The 21,947-nt window shown below is 35.4% G+C and overlaps 1 protein-coding gene across 3 annotated transcripts in view; it reads left to right on the top strand.

Moving 5' to 3' along the window:
- Window positions 1–21,947, top strand: part of LOC145277525 (cytoplasmic tRNA 2-thiolation protein 2-like) — a 179,222-nt gene that overhangs the window by 62,241 nt on the left and 95,034 nt on the right. The window contains exon 1 of one of the 3 annotated variants that reach the window (XM_080128967.1): window positions 18,039–18,191. The exons of the other annotated variants lie outside the window; for them this stretch is intronic. Coding sequence (XP_079985093.1) covers window positions 18,115–18,191 — 77 coding nt within the window. The 5' untranslated portion in view covers window positions 18,039–18,114. Of the gene's footprint in view, window positions 1–18,038; window positions 18,192–21,947 lie in introns of those variants that run through there. 3 annotated transcript variants of the gene reach the window in all.

Genomic DNA, 21,947 nt, shown 5'->3' with positions numbered 1-21,947 from the left:
ATTGAATGACTAAAATTTGATTTATTTGCTCTATCTTGTATGTCGAGCAATTTTTATTTAGGTGGGATAGTACTTATAGAATATTATTGCCAATAATATTTTGTAAGACTTATAATCGAAGGTTTCCATACCAGTTGATTGTTATATAATTTTATTCTGAAGAGTATATATATATATATATATATACATATATATATATATATATATATATATATATATATATACATATATATGTATATATAATAATGACAAGCAACCTACGAAAGATTAATGCAAGCAACAGTAAACGTAGCCACTAGCTTTGTCTTCTCTGCGTCAGCCTCTCGAACCAAAGGTTTGGAATCCACGTTTTGATTTAGGCACAGATAAAGAGTGGGGGAAATTTTTCACAGTGGATTCAGCTAGACGGGTGTTTTTCGTGAAAGATTGGCGAGGGGGGACCAGAGATTGGAGTTCAGACGAGCACCTGTCATGGAAATAACGATAAAACAAGGATAGGCTCGCAACGTCTCTTCTGTGGGAGAGAGGTTGCAGGGTAGAGAAAAGGGCATCTCCCACTAAGCCACGAAGTCTATGCCTTTACTTTGTCGACGTCAGCTGATTTTTATGCACGACAATGCTCCATCTCATGCAGCAAAGGCTACGACTTCCTTCCTCGCATCTCTAGGGATCAAAGGTGAGACTTTCATGATTTGGCCATCTTGTTCCCCTGACTTAAACCCACTTGAGCAGTTCTGGTTAATTTTGAAGAGGGAGGTTTATGAAGGAGGACAACGATTTACATCAAAAGACGCTTTCTGGAATAAAATTGTTAAAGTTGCAAGTACCATCACACCGTCTCAAATCCAAATTGACAAGGAATGAGTGCTATGTTGATAAATGATTTGGTTTTGTGTTATATGTCTGGTGAATTCTTTCTTACATTTCATTGATATTGTTACTTACGATTTAATTTATTGAATAAAATAAGTTTGATAAGCAAAATTATAGTTTTATTAACTTTAAACTGTATTCATGGTTTTATTACCTTTAAACTGTATTTATGGTTTTATTACCTTTAAACTGTATTTATGGTTTTATTACCTTTAAACTGTATTTATGGTTTTATTACCTTTAAACTGTATTTATGGTTTTATTAACTTAAAACTGTATTTATGGTTTTATTAACTTTAAACTGTATTTATGGTTTTATTACCTTTAAACTGTATTTATAGTTTTATTACCTTTAAACTGTATTTATGGTTTTATTACCTTTAAACTGTATTTATGGTTTTATTAACTTTAAACTGTATTCATGGTTTTATTACCTTTAAACTGAATTTATGGTTGCATTACCTTTAAACTGTATTTATGGTTTTATTACCTTTAAACTGTATTTATGGTTTTATTAACTTTAAACTGTATTTATGGTTTTATTACCTTTAAATTGTATTTATGGTTTTATTACCTTTAAACTGTATTTATGGTTTTATTACCTTTAAACTGTATTTATGGTTTTATTACCTTTAAACTGCATTTATGGTGTTATTACCTTTAAACTGTATTTATGGTTTTATTACCTTTAAACTGTATTTATGGTTTTATTATCTTTAAACTGTATTTATGGTTTTATTAACTTTAAACTGTATTTATGGTTTTATTACCTTTAAACTGAATTTATGGTTTTATTACCTTTAAACTGTATTTATGGTTTTATTACCTTTAAACTGTATTTATGGTTTTATTAACTTTAAACTGTATTTATGGTTTTATTACCTTTAAACTGTATTTATGGTTTTATTACCTTTAAACTGTATTTATGGTTTTATTACCTTTAAACTGTATTTATGGTTTTATTACCTTTAAACTGTATTCATGGTTTTATTACCTTTAAACTGTATTTATGGTTTTATTAACTTTAAACTGTATTTATGGTTTTATTACCTTTAAACTGTATTTATGGTTTTATTAACTTTAAACTGTATTTATGGTTTTATTAACTTTAAACTGTATTCATGGTTTTATTACCTTTAAACTGTATTTATGGTTTTATTACCTTTAAACTGTATTTATGGTTTTATTGCCTTTAAACTGTATTTATGGTTTTATTACCTTTAAACTGTATTTTTACAAACCTGCAAAACTCGAGGAACAGTGGAAATGGCAGCAAAAAACATAAATACCTATAACTTTTGAAATATCATATAGATTTGAAAAATATTTTGGTAGCTTATCTTCTTCGTAGCTTATCTTCAATGTGCAAAATTTCAATTTTTTATGATTAATATGATTGAAGTTATTAAAAACATTATGATCTGCAATAAAGCAAGAAACATAGTTCATATATATATATATATATATATATGTGTGTGTGTGTGTGTGTGTGTTATATATATGTTATATATATGTTGTATATTGGTTTATATTGGAGGAGATGATATATTAAAACGTGTCATGTGTTATTTAGTGGATGTAAGATATTGTTCTTTTTACAGACAGATAATAAACGTATAAATCGTATGTATGTTGTTTAGCCAGGAGGACATGATATTGACGTGTAAACTGAATCATGTTGTATCAGACTTATCGCACGGGATATTTTTACAGTTCATATGTGAGAAGAATAATATATGCTTCATACCTTTCTTTCTTGAAGAGTTCTTCTGTATCTTCCCGCCATGAAACGATCAGTACCATCCAATTGAGACATCTGTTCTTATTTGTGAAACCATAAAAAAACTCTTTATATTTTTATAATATAAATTTATTACAGTTGTCTCAAATGGTTTTCACAGGATCTGCAGTTCGTCTACATGTTCTATTCTTACAGCTCGCTCCCTAGCCGTCTGTCTACCCCTGTCTAGACGTCTGTCTACTCTGGTGGTCAATCCTCAACTCTCTGAATCTCCAAAACTAACTACATCACGTGTTCTCTTACGTCACCTAATTATGTGTCTCAGACCAACCTAATGTCCACAACTAGTTATTTGTTTATTCAAACCCCCAAAATAATGTTTACATCTATTTTCTATTTTCACATTCCTTTTGTGATTCACACGTCAATCATTTCTTCCCCAATTTAATTGTTTATTCTTCTAATCATAATAACTGATCCAGCGACCATCCATCGCTCAAATCAATTAATAAGAATACAATAACAATAATAATAATGTTTTGACCATTGACCCCACTTGCCACAGTTAACAGATACTATGCTATGATCACAGCTTAAAGGGTCATAACATTACACACACACACACACACACACACACACACACACACACACACACACACATATATATATATATATATATATATATATATATATATATATATATATATATATATGTGTATAGTCTAAAGAAGTTTTGAGTAAAAAAAATGTAAAAATAAAAATAAAGAAGTTTAAATTCCCCACACTCAAAAAAGAAACTAACATTAACCTATCGCAGACTTAGCACCTACATAATCTGACTTCTGAAATGTTTATAATTACAAAAGAGAATTCGATATATAAAGATGAAAAAAAAAGCATTAACTAAAATTATTAAATAGAAATAAACTTAGAATTTGCATAAGCCGATTTCTCAAAAGTCTTCAATTGTAAAATAGAATTTAACTATATAAGGTGAAAAAAGAAAACCTTAACTAAAATTTTGAAAACGGGGATCATCAGCTTCTTACCATGTAGCTGTTTCAGAGATTTAAAAACAGGACAACTATTAAATACATGGCTCTCCAGTGGATAATACCACTTGCCCAATAAAAAAAATGTAGAATAATACGGTTACTATTTATACTAATATATATATATATAAAAAAAAAAAATAATAATAATATATATAAGTAAATTTAAGAAAATGTACCCGGCGTTGCCCGGGATTAAATATACCGTTAAATTCTTAAAAAAAAATAAATTAAAAAATAACGAAAACCTGAGATATGTACGAGTATCATGTTTTTTTTCTACACAGTTCACTTCTTGTAAGTAAAAAAAAAAAAAAAAAATACTTGAAACCAAAACCCAAAGGCAGTGAGTCAAGTACGATAACCATTAGACTAGCTTGCTATGACCTTTAAAAAGTGTTTTCAAATCTCGTGAAACAGTTGACAAAGAGATAAAAAATCCGATGATCCCCAAGTACCAATTTTTCAATTTTTACTCCTTAGCTGCCCGTTTTTTTCCAGATGAAAAATGATTAAAAAGTTTTCCACATGTCTGGATATCCTATATATCAAGTTTCAAGTTTGTATATTAAAAATTCGTAGAGTATATAGGTTGAGAAGTGTCATCACAAACAAACACACACACACACACACACACACACATTCTCACTTTTATAAATTTGCCCGGTATTAAACGTAACATTAAAATTCTTTTAAAAATGAAATAAAGAAGAAAAAAAAAAAAAAAACGAAAAAAACTGAGACGTGTGCATGCGAGTATTACGTTTTTCTAAACAGTTCACTTCTTGTAAGTAAAAAAAAGTACTCGAGCTGAAATCGAAACCAAAACCTAGAGATAGTTAGTCAAATACGTTAACCATTACACCAGCAGGACATGACTTTTAAAGAATCTTTTCAAACCACCTAATACTTAACATAAGAAAGCTGTCATATTTCATAAGTCATGCGCAGTCATGAAACAGGTGAAAACATAAAAATCCGGTGGCCTCCCACTTATCAATTTTTCAATTTTAACTCTTAGAAGCCCTTTTTTCAGGTGAAAACCGATTAAAAAGGTTTCCCATGTTTGAATGACCTATATAACAGATTTCAAGCCTACAAATTAAAAATTCGTTGAGTATACAGGTTGAGAAGTATCCTCGAGCGCGCGCACACACACATTCTCACTTTTATAGAAGATATGACAGATTAGTAAATGCTTCAACATGTGTTTGGGTAAAGAAGTTGAGTCAATATTAATTACAAGTCAAAATGTTCATTGTGTGAATATGTGCGTATTTGAGTATTTGGCAGCATAGCATTGTGTATGCGTGTGCGTTAACTTTGTTTTTGTAGTGTGTATATATGTGTGCATAAAAGCTGGACATGTCGGTCATGGAGTTCTTTTCCTTTTACCACTCAGAGGGGCACTAGATAGTTGAAGAGAATGGTTCTTGGTTTCCTTTTCATTGTGTCGGCTGGTGAGGTCTGAATCTCTCAGCTGCCTGTCTCCTCCTTTTAAAGGAGTTTCCAATTTCGCATTGACTTATTATTTTCACGTATAGGTGTTACTTTATGAGGGTTGAAAAATATTTCTATTGGTTAAAAAATTTTTGATTTAACACTTCATGTTAAAAGTTGTTAACTTTGGAAAATGAGGAGGAAAGCAAAGTTCCAACGAAGCGGAGAAGAAAAGAGTTTAAGCAATTACGGTCATTTGCTTTTTAGCGTCCTCGTTCGTAGGAGTCCACCATTCAATCATCACAGTTTAAAATACCCCTTTCTACAAACCTGTAAAAGACGTGTAAATACAGCCACATATCTGGCATAGGCCAGGATCAGAGTGTAGGATCTGTTCTGATGCTACACTCTAGTTAATTTTTTCTTAGTGGGGAAACCCTTCTATACTAAGGGAATTTTATTTTTGCCTACTTCCAAAAATTCCCCCACATTAAAAACGACCTTTATCTATTTATTTTTTTTTTACATAGGATTCACCACTTATCAAGGTCTGGAGGCCACTCGAGAATAAAATTAATGGGTGTACAGTAGTCAATGGGGATTATAGCATAGTAATCGTAAGTAGTGGGAATTTTGTGTCATTTTGTGTTTTTTTTTTACAAGGTGATCACCACTTATCAAGGCCCGGAAACCACTCAGGGATAAGGGTTATTGCATGTACAGTATGTTAGTGTGGGGGTTTAGTAAAAATGTCTACTTAAGGGGCGGTTCATCAGGAATTTGTTTACATTGGACTTGAAGACATCCAGGTTGGAGTCACGTGGGAAGCAAGCAGACGGAACAGAGTTCCACAGGCGTGCAGTTCTAAGAAAGAAGCTTTGTTCATGGAATCTACGTTTTGATTTAGGCACAGATAAAGAGTGGGGAAAATTTTTGACAGTGGTTTCAGCTAGACGGGTGTTTTTCGTAAAAGATTTGCGAGGGGGGACTAGAGATTGGAGCTCAGACGAGCACCTGCCATGGAAATAACGATAAAACAAAGATAGGCTCGCAACGTCTCTTCTTGTGGGGAAGCAAATAAATACCTACAACCACATCCGTTAGAAGGTGTGAATGGTGGGTCTGTTAGGGGAAAACTTTGACAACCTGATCGGAGGTCACAACTACACACTGAAAAGGCAACGTTCGGCTAAGTTGTAAGTCTTAACGTCTTTAGTTTTTGTATCGTTGATTTGTGGAATGCCTTTGTCATCGTTTGTACCTAACGAACCCAGCCTAGATTATAAAGTCTGCTCCATTACTAAACGAACAGCTGACAGGCCAGTGGGTCTAGAATAAGAGCCTTTTATAGACCGTTTACAACTGTCGATGGTATATAATTAAATCATTTATAACGGGTATTATGTCAGTCACCAATAATACAATCGAGAAATTATAATAATACAAATATCCCAATTCAATTAATACGGACGCGTGGCGCAGCGGATAAAGGTGTGGCAGTCTTCTGGTGATTAAAGGTTCAACCCTAATTACAGGCGATAATAAGCAAGAATCAAATAAAACCTGACATAGTGATATGGGACAAGAAGAAAAAAGAAGCAACCTTAGTAGAAGTTAGTGTCCCCCAATAATGCTGGGTTAAACAGAGCTGCAAGGGAAATTATTTTTTTTTTACAAAGGAGTCACCACTTATCAAGGCCCTGGGGCCACTCGAGGATAAGAGTTAATGAGTGTACATAAGTAGTGGAAATTTTGTAAATTGGATTACTTAGGGGGATGGTTCATCAAGAACTTGTTTACGTCGGACTTGAAGACAATCAAACTGTAGTCAGCTGGAAAGCAGGCAAACGGAAGACAGTTCCACAGGCGTGCAGTTCTAAGAAAGAAGCTTTTTTCATGGAATCTACCAAGGTTTTATGTACGATATGAAAAGAAACTGGAATCTTAGTAAGATTTCAATCTTTCCAATTATAGACGCAACAAGTCTCATGAAAAAACAGTCTCAAAAACTACTTCACAAACATACCCAGTGAACCAAGTGCAAGAGAGATACAAATAATTGCACTTAAAAGGATGGTTAGAATCTTAAAAAGATCTCTCGGTTAGAAAGTATGAAAAAGTGGGTGAATATTTAACAGTGATGTGCAAAGAACTTTTTCGGGGTAGGTGCTCAAGTGAAAAAAAAATGGCAAAACTATAGTATTTAATGTGTCTTGGTGGGGCACAGGCCTATAATAAATTCCTCTGAAAAGGGCACTTTTAAAACGGGAGTAAAAGGGGCAGGTGCTTGGGCACCCCTAATATTCCCCCCCTGTATGTCCCTCATATTTGGCATCCTTAACTTGAACAAAATGATAAGAAAATAATAATAAAAAAAATGATACTATGTAATTATTTATTACTTTGATTATTTGTATTTTCGTCATTTTAAAATCGTTTCTTCGTTTCTGGGGAGGGCGTCGTCATTTGTCATGCGTAGGTGTGTTGTCAACTGAAGACAAGTAATAAAAGTCGCCAGCATCTTCTTAATTTAACATTTGATTAATTAAACAACACTCTTAGAAGATGAAGGATTTATTCAACCATAATCGTCCAGTTGCTGAAAGGTCAAGGCGGGGGGGGGTGAAGAAAGAAAGAGGCATTATATCATTTAACTTTAACCTCATAAAGCAGCATAATTAATATGTTTAATCCAATTCAAGCTATCATCAAGCAGTTTTTTTTTTTTAATTTGGCTTGAAATTTGCACTTTTCCAATTATTTATTTATTTATTTTTGATGAGCTCTCTTCAGCACTTTTGTCACGCGACATTAACAATTTTTAAGTTAACAGGAAAACTCTTTGGTATACTTACGTGTGTGCAATTTCTAATGCATAAAACCAATCCCCCATATTGGAACCACTCGACGAGAACACACACATCCCTCTTATGCCAATGATTTTTCATTTATCAATCTAAGGGCAATTATTAATGGTCAATGTGCGCAAGAGTACCAACTAAAGACTTAACTTTAAAAAGTTGATTTTTAAGGGTATTCGGGTCTATTTTGAAGGAATATCACATTTAGAATTGTCGCCGACAAATAGTTTCCATGATGTTAAGACCTTTATTATCCAATGTATTCCATATTGTTTTCACTAGTCGCCATGTTTGTTTTTGCGCATGCATGTAACTTTTGTGCACACACAAACATTAAACATTGCGACATGTGAAAATAATAAGGAATACGTTGGATAATAGATGTCTTAACAGCATGGAAACTATTTGTTGTGTTAAATCTGTTTTTGCTTTGTTGCCACTCGGACATAAGGTTAATAGTAATTTTTTACTCTTATTCACCTCAAACAAGGCACAATGCCACTTGAATATAAGGGGTTAGTATTTAAGATCCTATCTACAAGGACTCTATGTAAAGAGTCGAGCATAGAGAGATGCTTGTTCACATTACACTTGAACTTCTGCATTCAGAGAAGTAGGAAACCGGGAGGGAATTCCAAAGTCTAGCAGTTGGAGGACAAAATTGTTAGAGCAGAAGGTTTTTTGGTAAGTAGCGATCTCTACGGTGAATGGGTGGTATTTTGCCTTTCGTTGGGCTAGTTGGGGGTATTTATGTCAAGAGGACGCAAGTTCTATTTCATTAGAGCACGTTCCATCAAAATACTTTTAAAACAGGCACAGGGATGCAACAAAGCGGCAATAAGACAGGGGTTAGAGCTTGTTTGATAGTGTGGGGCCTATTAGGTTGGCGACTCTTTTCTGGACCCAAATATACCCATCTCGGAGACAATTTTATCACGGAGGTCATTTATGAATATCAGGAATAATAAAGGTCCAAGGATCGACCTTGATGCACATACGCATTTATATCATACTGTGTGGACATATTAGATTAAGGAAGGTTTTTTAAAGGGAGTCTGTTGCCATGCGGAATTAGAATTAGTGGTAAGATTAAGAAAACTTTTTCTTTGTGGGAGGTTAATAGTAGGGTTAGGGTTAGGGTTGTTTTTTGCTATCTGTATTTAGAGTTAGTAGAGGGTTAAAAGAGAGTTGTTTTTTTTTTATTGCCCCTCCCCTCAAAAAAAAAAAAAAAGGAATAATATTTATCTCTCTAACCTAGTCTGAACTCCAATCTCTGGTCCCCCCTCGCCAATCTTTCACAAAAAACACCTGTCTAGCTGAATCCACTGTGAAAAATTTCCCCACTCTATATCTGTGCCTAAATCAAAACGCGGATTCCATGAACAAAGCTTCTTTCTTAGAACTGCACGCCTGTGGAACTCTGTTCCGTCTGCCTGCTTCCCACCTGACTACAACTTGGATGTCTTCAAGTCCAATGTTAACAAATTCCTAATGAACCGCCCCTTCAGTAAACACTTCATCAAATCTCCACACTAACGTAATGTACTTGCAATAGCCCTTATCCCTGAGTGGCTCCCGGGCCTTGATAAGTGGTGATCACTGTGTAAAAAAAAAAAAAAAAATTTTGATCATATCCCGAAAAAAGGTGACCATTTAAAATTAACTTAATACATGAAGCTGATCTTTCATTCTAAATTCTAAAATAATTGAGTTTACTCCAGCAAAGCTTTTTTTTATGGTGTTTACATGTAATCACCTAAAAAAGGTAAAATATTTTGGGATAGTGGTGAAGGGGGGCATTTAGCAGAGGGTCCTTATCTGCTTTTAAATCTATATAATTATAAAAGTCTGTGGATCGGTCAATCAGTATGCTTGCATTTTGTCCATCAAAATCATTATGACAAACATCATTCACATTTAAACGTTTACTCTTTTAGCGAGTTATATAAAAATAATTTATTTAAAACAAAAAAACTATGCTATATGAACCTGACTAACTCCTTCTCAAAGAGAGAAAGCAAAGCCTGGGAGGATGGACCTCTTAGAACTGCACCGGACTTGCATTATACCACAAAGTTCGATTCGACTGAACTCCAATCTATGATTCCCCCTTATCAAACTTTCACAAAAAAATACTCGACTAGCTACAACCACTATATACGATTTCCCCCACTCTCTAACTGTGCCTAAATCTAAACGCAGATTCCATGGACAAAGCTTCTTTTCCAGAACTGCCTGTCTGTGGAACACTGTTCCGCTGGCCTGTTTCCCGGTTGAATAAAACATGGTAGCCTTCAAATCTAATGTAAATATTTGTTCTATTCCAGATCAAAAGGGAAGGTCATTTCCAGAAGCTTTTCAAGACATGGTGCTTTTTTTTTTTTTTTTTTTACATAGGCATCATCACTTATCAAGGCCAAGAGGCCACTCGAGGATAAGGATTAAAGAGTGTACAGTAGAAATTGGACAATATAGTAATCGTTAGTAAATGGAAATTTGGTAAATTTGTTAACAATGGGAACGGCTAATAAAGAACTTGTTTACATTAAACTTGAACACAACCATATCGTAGTCAGGCGGAAAGCAGGAAAACGAAAGACAATTCCACAGGTGTGCAGTTCTAAGAAAGACGCTTTGTTCATGGAATCTACGTTTAGGTTTAGACGCAGATAAAGAGTGGTGGGAATTATTGATAGTGTTTTCAGCTAGATGAGTGTTTCTTGTGAAAGTTTGACGAGGGGGGACCATAGACTGAAGCTCAGTCGAACACTTTCCACGAAAATAACGATACAGCTTCCAATTCATGATGGGGGTCAGAGCAATTATGATGAAAAGAGAGAAGCTTGGGTTTTTGATGCATTAAAATCTCCTCAAGAAATTTAATTTGTACAGTATTACTGGACGAGTATTTAATATGAAGGGCATTCCAAATGTAATGCCTCCTATTATTATATTTCAGCCAAATAGATGAGAGGGAGTTGCAAATTGCATTGTTATGATGACTAAACTTATGCATTAAAAGTTTCATGTCTCTATTGCAGATATTAATGAGACTCTAAGAAAGCATCCCCTGTAATGGACGTGCATCAGAAGTAGAGATATGTCATTGAATTCCTGGCAAAAGTGCATTGAGAATAATGGTGACTATGCAGAAAAATAAATTCTAGAGCACAAAAGGTTGCTCGTTTTAATGGCACCACTTCTGTCTCTGTAGGTCTTTAACATTTTGTGTTAAAAAATAGGAGGCTTTACTTTAGGAATGATCCTAATATGGAAAAGTGCACTCTAGATGCCCATGCACAACCACCGTTCATCGCAAAAGTGCAATGAAAATGATGGTAACTATGTAGAAAAATAAATTCTTGGGCACAAAAAGTCACTTGTTTTAATGGTATCACTCCCGTCTTTGTAGCTCTTCAACTTTTTGAGTTAAAAAATAGGAGGCTTTACTTTAGGAACGACTCTCTTAACTTAGATCCTTTTTAGCTAAAAGAAAGATTCAGGTCGTCCACAATAGCCGTACATTTAAACAAGTGTGCATGAGGATGATACTTCAACTTTTATTGTTCCTGATTTTCATAAAGACCTTCCTGATGCAATTGTGTCTGCGATGGGTATATTTGCTGATAACACTACACTCTATTCTCAACATGCAAACAAAACAAATGCACGCATATCTAAAGCAATGGTTGACTCTTTAGAAAATTACCTCTAACCATACCAAAACAAAACTTCTATCCATTAACAGTTATAAGAAACCTTACCAATCAATAGCAACTAATTTTAACCTTTTTTTACAGTCAATCTACTCAGATCAACATTCACTCTAACAAGCTAAAAAGTTTCTCTCACCCGATGGTCATTATTTCTCTCCCAATGTGAGAAATGTGACACTAGGGTCGGAAAGCGGGATTGAAAAGTTAGCGCTTCAGAGAAGAAGCACTCTGATTCTGCAAAAAAGATGCCTGGACAGTCCTATCAGCATTCCCTCAAGCGACAAGCAATAAACTAACACTTTCTCAAAAAGAGAAAGCAAAGTCTAGGATGGATCGGATGTAAATGCATATGAAATGACGTCACTGGTGGGTAAAAATGGACTATAAAAAAAGAGAATGGTAACGAAAGAGACAAGGTAATGTCTGAGATCTCGTGAGATAATGTTTGGGATTTTGTGACAAACATGGAACACATCCTAGATCATGCACGGCTGTACCCATGAAGAAATAAATATTGTTGTTACAAACAACAAGTGAGTTGGAGTTATTTCCTATTCTTTGTCTTGGTTTCCTTTGTGACTGAAACTGGACACAACGTGTTGGTCTACATTGCCCAAGAACTGCGCAGGACCAGCATTATATCACAATCAACAGGGAACAAGTCATTACAGGAATGTTGAGTTGGAGCCTTAGGACTAAAACGTTCAAAAACTGACAGTATCCTACATCTCTGCAAAGCTACCTTTCAGCCATGTATAGAATATTGTTGCCACATTTGGGCTGGTGAATCAACCACTAGTTTATCCCTCTTAGATGAGTATGTAGAAGATACTAACAAGACTGCTGCAAAGGAGGTGGGCTTCCTCTATTGGGTTAGAAAATTTCTCACGCTTGTCAATATCCTATGTTGCTACAAAGCCAACATCCAACCATGCATGGCATGTTGGTGTTACATTTGGCTGGTGAACCAACCACCTAGTTTCAACCTTTTGGAGAGAGTTTAAAAAAAATTTTTAAAAAACTCTAACCTAATAGATTCCACACTGTCTTCCAAACTCAAGCACTGTCACATCACCACAATGTTGCATCTCTTTACTTGTTTGACAAGTACCTCAATGAAATGTGCTCTGAACAGCAGAACCACACTGGTGTAACGATGGGGTGGGCGGTTGTACCTCTGCATACGTACTGCAAACCGACTTTGTATCAGATTTACTTTCCGTAGGAAGAGAAGGGTGTATAATAACTTGCAAATTAATTTCTTTTTTTTTTTTTAAGTCATTTTCGGTACTTCTACTAAATTTGAACTGAGCTATTTTTATAACTCTAACCTAAGTTTTAAGTTTTAGCTTTATTTTAGCAAAAATTGGTTTGTTTTGTAGGAACTCTTGGTGGAGTCACTACTTATAGGAAACGTGGTTCGGTAGGATAACCGATTTATAATCGAGATTTATCAATTTTTAGGACTGTAGTTGCGTGTGTTGCAACTTTATTGAAGTCAAAAGTATCCACGGGACCATTAAAGGTAAATTTAATGGGATCGTAGATTAATAGAAACGTTTCACCAATCAACATTCTTACATAAAAAAATAAAAATGAAATCCGGAAAATAACGACACTCGACAAAGAGACAAAGAACAGGAAATCACTGTATCAACCTGAAATAAACATCAGGAATTTAAATTGTTTCAAAATAAGTGTTTTTTTGTGTTGAATGTTCATAACGAAGAAGTGAGGATTTTGTGACGATAGTATGAGGCTATAAATTATTGATTTTTTTTATGATCAGAGTGTCACACGTGGCTTAAGGTTAATGCGGCTATTTTCTGAGAAAAACAGTCCATAAATCATGTAAGCTAATGCATGTGTGTGTGTGTTTATATCGTAAGAGCAGTAATTCGAAATAAAATTGTTTAAAAGATTTAAATTCTCGTTCGATGTGGTAACTTTCCATGATGGGAATTAAAGTTGTGTGCATGGCGCATAATTTCAGAAACGAGGGATTTTAACTTCTCCCAGTGACGGAGATTTGATTTTTCACAAGCAAATCTTTATATACGGGCCTTCTCGAAGCCTGTTTACTGTATTTCTACACAAGGAAATGTAACATGGTTCCTTTTGTTTTATGTATGTTGTGGTCGCAACATCGTGTTCTTACGGGTTCTTCATATGCGTGGGCGTTGAAGCGGTGATTGAAATATTCCTGCCGAGATTTATTCCGGCCGGGCTTAGTAGATGCTACAGGTTCAAATTCTGTAGAAGCACCTCCTTTTTACAAGTAATCTTGCTTAACTAAATCTGCTTGTTTTTTGTTTTAAAACCATTATTATTGCAATTGTTAATCCAGTAAAACTGCAGTTTAGTGGTCTGAACATAGGGCGATAAAAAATTATGTACCAGCAATAAACATTGTTTTATCTTGTTGTTTCTGTTAAATGTTAGTAAATGCGGAACTGTTTCGAGTTAGACTCTATTTAGACGCTTGTAATATTAAGCATGTACATTTGTTGCAATAACTGCTAACTTCCGTTTGTATGATTCCGTTGTTTTTTGGTAAATATAGTGCTGCTACGCTACAACCAAACACCGACCACTCTAATTTGGTTTTTAAAGGGTATTCAAGGTCACTGACAACGAATCTGATAATCAAACTCGTCGCAAATTTACCGTTTGCATGGTATTAACCCCTGAACCCAGGGACTATTTTCCGCCATTTTACAGCTTTCGTTTATGCTACACGCATGTGCGCGGTAGCATAAACAACGGCTGTTAAATGTGCCTTCACGGAGCAAACTGCCTTCTCACATGACGTACAAGTCTTCCGCAGACAATTTGAAATTATGTGAAAAAGAAATAAAACGAGAAGAACAGAAAAGCACTTCAAGTGGGGGGAAGATAACGTCGGAAAGACATTTTTTTTTTGGTTGCAGAACATAGAATTTTAAATTTTCTTTTCATTGGCGGACAATTTAAAAGTAGAAGAAAAAATTATTTAAAACAAAATTAAAAAGAAATACATTATAGCACTTTTTTGGGGAGGGGGGATTTTTTTTTGCCTTAAGTTTATTTTTGTCCCCACCCCCAATGTACACAGAAAACAGTAAAGTCTCCGAAAAATGTTAAATGGTATTCTAATCGGTAAATGTCGGTGTGTTACTTACGGAAAAACGGTTAATTAAATTGCAGAAGCACCTGTTAAGCCACACAAGTTCTATAATTACACCCCCCCCCAAATAAAACAGAACGAAAACCATAAAAATGTTTGGTGCTTATGTTTTTGGGTGCAGCTTAGATAAGTAGGTCCCACAGACGAGCCTCGTTCTAACATTCGGAAAATTTAGGTTAAAACCGATGAAGCTACCGAAAAGTAACCCTTTTGAATGAAGATGGATATAAACAATATTTTGAAAACTGATTTCTTGATTTTACTTAAAACAAAATATAAACATATATAAACAAACTATTTTAGAAAATAATTTCTTAATTTAAAATAAAAATTGATTGTAAAGAAAACTTTTTGTAAATAATTATTGAAAAATATTGCAAAGTGTTTACTAAACACTTTGCAATGTAAACACTGTTTACATAGCTGGCTCTTTGGGATAATAGGGGCGCCTCAAACCATCACCTCGGTGGCTGTGCTCACCACCCCCCTTCCAAAAAAAAGACAACAAACGAAAAAAGCATTAGAGTTTTTACTATCTTAAAGCGCTTTTCTTTTTCTTTTTTTTTTTAAAGTTTGAAACACAAGTAGTGGCTAGTTGTTAGCTTAGAACAATAAGGGCGCATGGCGGAAATTCTTCAGGGTTTTGGTGCTAATGCAGAGAGTGATCCGCGCTATTTTTTAAATCGTTTTTTTTTTTTTTTTTTTTTTTACACAGGCATCATCACATTATCAAGGCCAAGAGGCGACTCGAGGATAAGGGTTAAAGAGTGTACAGTAGAAATTGGACAATATAGTAATTAATTTGGTAAATTTGTTAACAATGGGAACGGCTCATCAAGAACTTGTTTACGTTAGACTTAAAGACAACCATATTGTAGTCAGCCGGAAAGCAGGAAAATGTAAGACAATTCCACAGGTGTGCAGTTCTAATAAAAAAGCTTTGTTCATGGAATCTACGTTTAGGTTTAGACACAGATAAAGAGTGGGGGGAATTATTGATAGTGGTTTCAGCTAGACGAGTGTTTCTTTTGAAAGTTTGACGAGGGGGGACCATAGACTGAAGCTCAGTCGAACACTTTCCATGAAAATAATGATACAGCTTCCAATTCATGAGGGGGGTCAGAGCAATTATGATGAAAAGGGAGAAGCTTGGGTTTTTGATGCATTAAAATCTCCTCAAGAAATTTAATTTGTACAGTATTACTGGACGAGTATTTAATATGAAGGGCATTCCAAATGTAATGCTTCCTATTATTATATTTCAGCCAAATAGATGAGAGGGAGTTGCAAATTGCATTGTTATGATGACTAAACTTATGCATTAAAAGTTTCATGTCTCTATCGCAACATGTCTTCTGTGAGATAGAGGTTGCAGGGAAGAGAAAAGGACATCTCCTACGAGGCTACAAAGTCTATTTTGAACTCTATCAAGGCAGGACAAGTCCTTTCTAGCAGCTCCTGCCCAGATATGGCAACAGTATTCCATCCTTGGACGTACCTGGCTCTTATATAGATGGAGAATTGCATCAGCAGTGAGATATCTACTGGATCGATAGAAAGATCCCACCATTTTTCCAACGGCCTTGGCAACAGATTTAATGTACGTGTTCCATTTAAGATCAGGAGTAACGGTCAAGCCCAGAAGCTTGTCAAAACTTGAGGCCTCCTCAAGACGAGAGCCATTCATTTCAATTGATGCCAGATGTGGATTAGAGTGTTGATGATGTAAAGAGAGAAGCTTGGTTTTAGATGCATTAAAAGTAACCAACCACTCCTTTCCCCATTGTACCACGTGCTCAAGATCAGAGGAGAGAGAATCGGAGAGAACTTGGTCGTTTACTGTCTTAGATATGCTACCATAAATGGTAGTGTCATCAGCATAAATGTCTATAAATGATGTAAGGATGTGATTTGGAAGATCATTTGGAAGATTATCTTTAGATTCAAATATTAATAACTACATTTTATTTCAGTATTTAATTTATGTATTAGCGCTTTTCTCATCCACAAATGTTTATTTATCTACCAAGTTGATCTTAAATATTGCATAGACTCAATCATTTTATTATTCCTTCAGTCCCCACTCCTCAATCCTGCTTTCATTTTATCTTGCAATTACTTATAACGTCACCAGCTGACTTTCGGAAGACACCCCCCCCGCTTTTCTTTTCTTTTATATCGCAAGTTTCTTAAAACGTGACTAGCTAAAGTACAGAATAAGATCACGCAAATCGTATTTGCACGTTTAATTAAAGTTTTATGATATGTTTTTTTTTTCAATTTTAAGGTTAAAGTACCGAATAGGTACAAAACACCCTCCCCTCCCCATGTTAAGAATAGCTTTTTAAATAATAACGTTATTATTTCAGCACGGATCACTCTCTGCATGAGTACCGTATTATTTTATTGGGGTAAACGTTGTTCAGCCGCCATATTACTTCCTATTTACTTGCCTCCCCACGAAGGCAGAGTTAGACACAAGGTCGGTTTTTAATGTAGAGAAGCATTTAAATTATTAAAAAACGAAATGGTGAAATTAAGTTAAGCTAAATAAAAAAAAAAAAAAATTAAAAACAATTCAAAGAAATTGCGAACATTTATTACTATAAACATAACGAACACGTGAAAATAAATAAATAATTGCAACCAAAGGCAAGATAAGTCAACGTAACAAGGGTCAATAATGGTAGAAGCACCAGTGCCACATGTCATGTGACCAACTGTTCAGATTTTTTAGAACGAGGCTCGTCTGCGGGACCTACTTATCTAAGCTGCAGTCTGCACTCTGCAGTAGTACACTTCATTTTTTTTTTTTCTGTCTTCGATCAGTGGATCGAAATCTTTCTAGACTGAGACACTTTTTATTTTTGTTCCTATCCAAAGTGTCCCTTTTTTGGAGCTGTATTTTCCCCACATTAAAAACCGACCTTGTCCTCGTGGGAAGCAAGTAAATATGAACAAAATCAAACAATATTTATCGCTTGTACATAGTTTTTTTTTGTTTCTTTTTGATCCCAGTATATTCAGGCCATTAAATTGCAGTTTTACCATTAATTCTTATCGGGCGTTGATTATTTATTATATTGTGCTGCAGTAAAACTCCGTAAGAATTACATAATATGAATATGTCACGTGGAAATGTTTTCCGTCTAAAGTACCTGCTAAAGGGAAATAACCGATTAACAACAAAAAAAAAAAAAATGTCGCTCTTCAATGAAAGGAAATTAATAAATGAAATTGCGTGTATAAAGTGAAAACAGAAAGCATGTGTAGCCGCGTTGAAAATGATCCTGACTGTTCTGATGATCATCCTGTCCGTAAAATAAAGTCAGATAAAAACAGGTATGATTTAATAATATTATGAAAAAAAGTTGAATTATCTTTCTTTCTCTCTCTCTCCTTTTTTTTTTTTTAACGAAATCATCTTCACTCATCATGAAATAAACGCAGTCGCTGTTGAATTGTCGGTCTCGAATGATAAAATAAATTAATATTTACAAAATAGGAAAAAGAATTCCACAAAAAAAGCAGACAACAAATTAAAACGATGGTTTAATTTGCCCCATCATCGCTTGGTCCAAGCGACGCTTGGACCAATCAAACAGAACAGAATTTAGTAGCCATTTTGGGAGCTAATTGTTTCAATATAATCTTAATTAATAGTTAAAAAAAAAAAAATCTGGATTATTTCATGATTCAAACCAAACAAAACTTGTCAATAAAATTTAGTAGCCATGTTGGGAGCCAACCGCTTCAATATAACATTTTAATAGTTGAAAAAATAACTGAATCTTCAGCATTTGAAAGGAATTTAGAAGCATTTAAGGTTCTAATGCAGAGAGTGATCCGCGCTATTTTTTTAAAATCGTATTTCCACGTTTAATTAAAGTTTTATATGTTTTTTTTTTATTCAATTGTAAGGTTAAAGTACAGAATAGGTACAAAACACCCTCCCCTCACCATGTTAAGAATGGCTTTTAAAATAATAACGTTATTATTTCAGCACGGATCACTCTCTGCATGAGTACCGCATTTAAACTGTCGAATAGAAAGTAATTTCAAAGTTTTAATAATTTTTCATGTATTTAAAAGTTTGTGAATATGGTATCCATCCCCCCCCCCATTTCCAAATGTACACATATCCAAGGCAATGACAGAAAACCTCCACTCAGTAGTGGAATGAGGCTGTAACTCAACGATAACTACTAAGTTTTTTTCCTTTAACAAAATACAAAAATCCTTCTTAACTAATGATTGCCATGATAAATAATACTCTACCTGAGAACCCATCTTTCAAACTTCTTGACCTAACATTCACAGGCAACATGAATTGGAACAAATACATTGGAGACACTGCCAAAGCTGCTGCAAAGATGGTGGGGTCCCTTTCACATTCTAGAAAATTATTCACACCATTATGATATAAATGTGGGAGTTCCCCAGGGGTCTATCCTTGGACCTCTACCATTCCTGATATTCATAAATGACCTCCCCGACAAAATTGCCTCTGAGATGGGTATATATGCTGATGACACCACACTCTATAGCAGGCACGACAGGAAAACAAATGTACATATATCTAAAGTAATGGCAGAAACACTAGAGGATGACCTCCAATCAGTAGTGGAATGGGGACAAAAATGGATGGTCACGTTCAATGCCACCAAGACTAAACTGGTTTCATTCAATAACTACAAGAAACCTTCTCTACCACCCATAGCAATGGCCAACGACTCTTTATCTGAGAGTACGTCTTTCAAGCTCCTTGGCCTAACGTTCACAGGAAACATGAGTTGGAACAATTACATCGAGGGCATTGCCAGGGCCGCTGCGAGGAAGGTGGGCTCTCTCTACCGTGCTAGAAAACTACTAACACCCGAAAGTATCCTGTACCTCTATAAGGCAACCATTCGCCCATGTATGGAGTATTGCTGTCATATTTGGGCTGGTGCATCGGCTGCTAGTCTCTCGCTCCTTGACAAGGTTCAAAAGAGAGTCGCCAATCTGATAGGCCCTAAACTGGCATCTAAGCTTCTACCTCTGTCCCCTCGACGAAATGTTGCATTCCTCTGCCTGTTCTACAAGTATTTTAATGGTGAATGCTCTGATGAACTGCAAGCACTTGTGCCCCCATGACGTGAACACCCTCGACAGACCCGACAAGCTGCAAAATCCCACCCCCACGCAGTAGAGATCCCTAGATGTAAAAGATCTTTCTACTCCAGTAGTTTCTTCCCTAGAACCGCTAGACTCTGGAATTCCATTCCAAGTTCCTGCTTCCCTAACTGTACTGACATGCATAAGTTCAAGTGCAACGTGAACCAACATCTTGCTGCCCAAATCCCTACATAATACCCCAGTAGTTGTTTCCCCTGATAGTAGACCCTACACCAAAGTGGCAATGTGCCTTGTTCGGGGTGAAAATGTAATAAAAAAAAAAAAAAATTTAAAAAAAAGCATCCTATATCTTTATAAATCCACAATTCGCCCATCACCACAATGTCGTATCACTGTGCCGATTTTACAAGTACTTTAATGGAATGTGCTCTGATAAACTCATAAAATTTGAATCCCTTCAACGTACATACTCCTTACTAACTTGACAACCAGCAAAATCCCACCCCTTTACTGTTGAGATCCTTAGATGCCGGAAAACTTTCTACTCTAATAGTTTTCATTTCTCAGACTGCTAGACTTTGGAATTTCCTCCGCTTCCTGCTTCCCTGACTGTACTAAGCTACAAAAGTTTAAATGAACAGATATCTTGTTCATTTCCCCACTCAGACACAATCAGAGGTTCATTTCCCCACTCAGACACAATCAGAGGTTCATTTCCCCACTCAGACACAATCAGAGGTTGGAGCTTGGCTAACAGTATGTGATTTATTAGATTTGAGACTTTTTTTCAACTCTTTCTAAGAGTGAGAGACTAACAGTAGATGCACCAGCCAGATGTGACGACAATATTCCATGCATGGGCAAATTGTGGCTTTGAACGCCGGTTATCATTCGTTTTCATTCTCTCTGGATGTCCTACTCATTGGAGATTCTTTGGTATTAAAAGATCCGTCATAGATGGTGCACTGGTTGGTAACATCATCCTGCCAAATGATATCCGTAATCTCTCTTAAATGCGTATTGTGGATTCACAAAACCATTTTACATTATATTTTCCATGTTTTTTATATTTTTCATGTTTTTTTAAATATTTTTCATGTTTTTTTAAATATTTGTCATGTTTTTTTAAATATTTTTCATGTTTTTATATTTTCCGTGTTTTTTATATTTAACGTGCTTCTATTTCAAGATGAGTTCATAGAATAACTGATCTGTAAACTTTGCAATTCATCATTATCGAACCAGCCATCCAACCGATGCATGCCATTTCATGTCATCCCTAGTCATTTGCATATCCCGGTCAGGGAAAATGATGATGTTAGGTTTTTGCAGGATGGTGTCCACAACCTCATACTTACAGCACCTGGTATTCCCAAATGGTTACCCATTTATTATTCACCAGGCTCAACATTGCTTAACTTTGGTAATCTAATGAGAACTGGTGTTTTTTATTACATTTTCACTCCAAACAAGGCACATTGCCACTTTGGTGTAGGGGGCTACTATCAGGGGCAACAACTACTATGTAGGGATTTGGGCAGCAAGATGTTGGTTCACGTTGCACTTGAACTTCTGCACGTCAACACAGTTGGGGAAGCAGGGACCTGGAATGGAATTCCAAAGCCTAGCGGTTTTGGGGAAGAAACTACTGGAGTAGAAAGATCGTTTACATCTAGGGATCTCTACAGTGTGGGGGTGGGATTTAGCAGCCTGTCGGGTTTGTCAAGAGTGTTCACGTCGTGGGGGCACAAGTGCTTGCAGTTCGTTAGAGCATTCACCATTAAAATACTTGTAGAACAGGCAGAGGGATGCAACGTTTCGTCGATGGGATAGAGGCTGAAGCTTAGATGCCAGTTTAGGGCCTATCAGATTTGCAACTCTCTTTTGAACCTTGTCAAGGAGCGAGAGACTAGTAGCAGATGCACCAGCCCAAATATGACAGCAATACTCCATACATGGTCGAATGGTTGCCTTATAGAG

Source organism: Euprymna scolopes, chromosome 6 (assembly GCF_053919585.1).
Source record: "Euprymna scolopes isolate OS-2025 chromosome 6, ASM5391958v1, whole genome shotgun sequence".
NCBI classification, from domain to species: domain Eukaryota; kingdom Metazoa; phylum Mollusca; class Cephalopoda; order Sepiida; family Sepiolidae; genus Euprymna; species Euprymna scolopes.
This window is presented reverse-complemented; position numbering and strand designations above follow the sequence as displayed.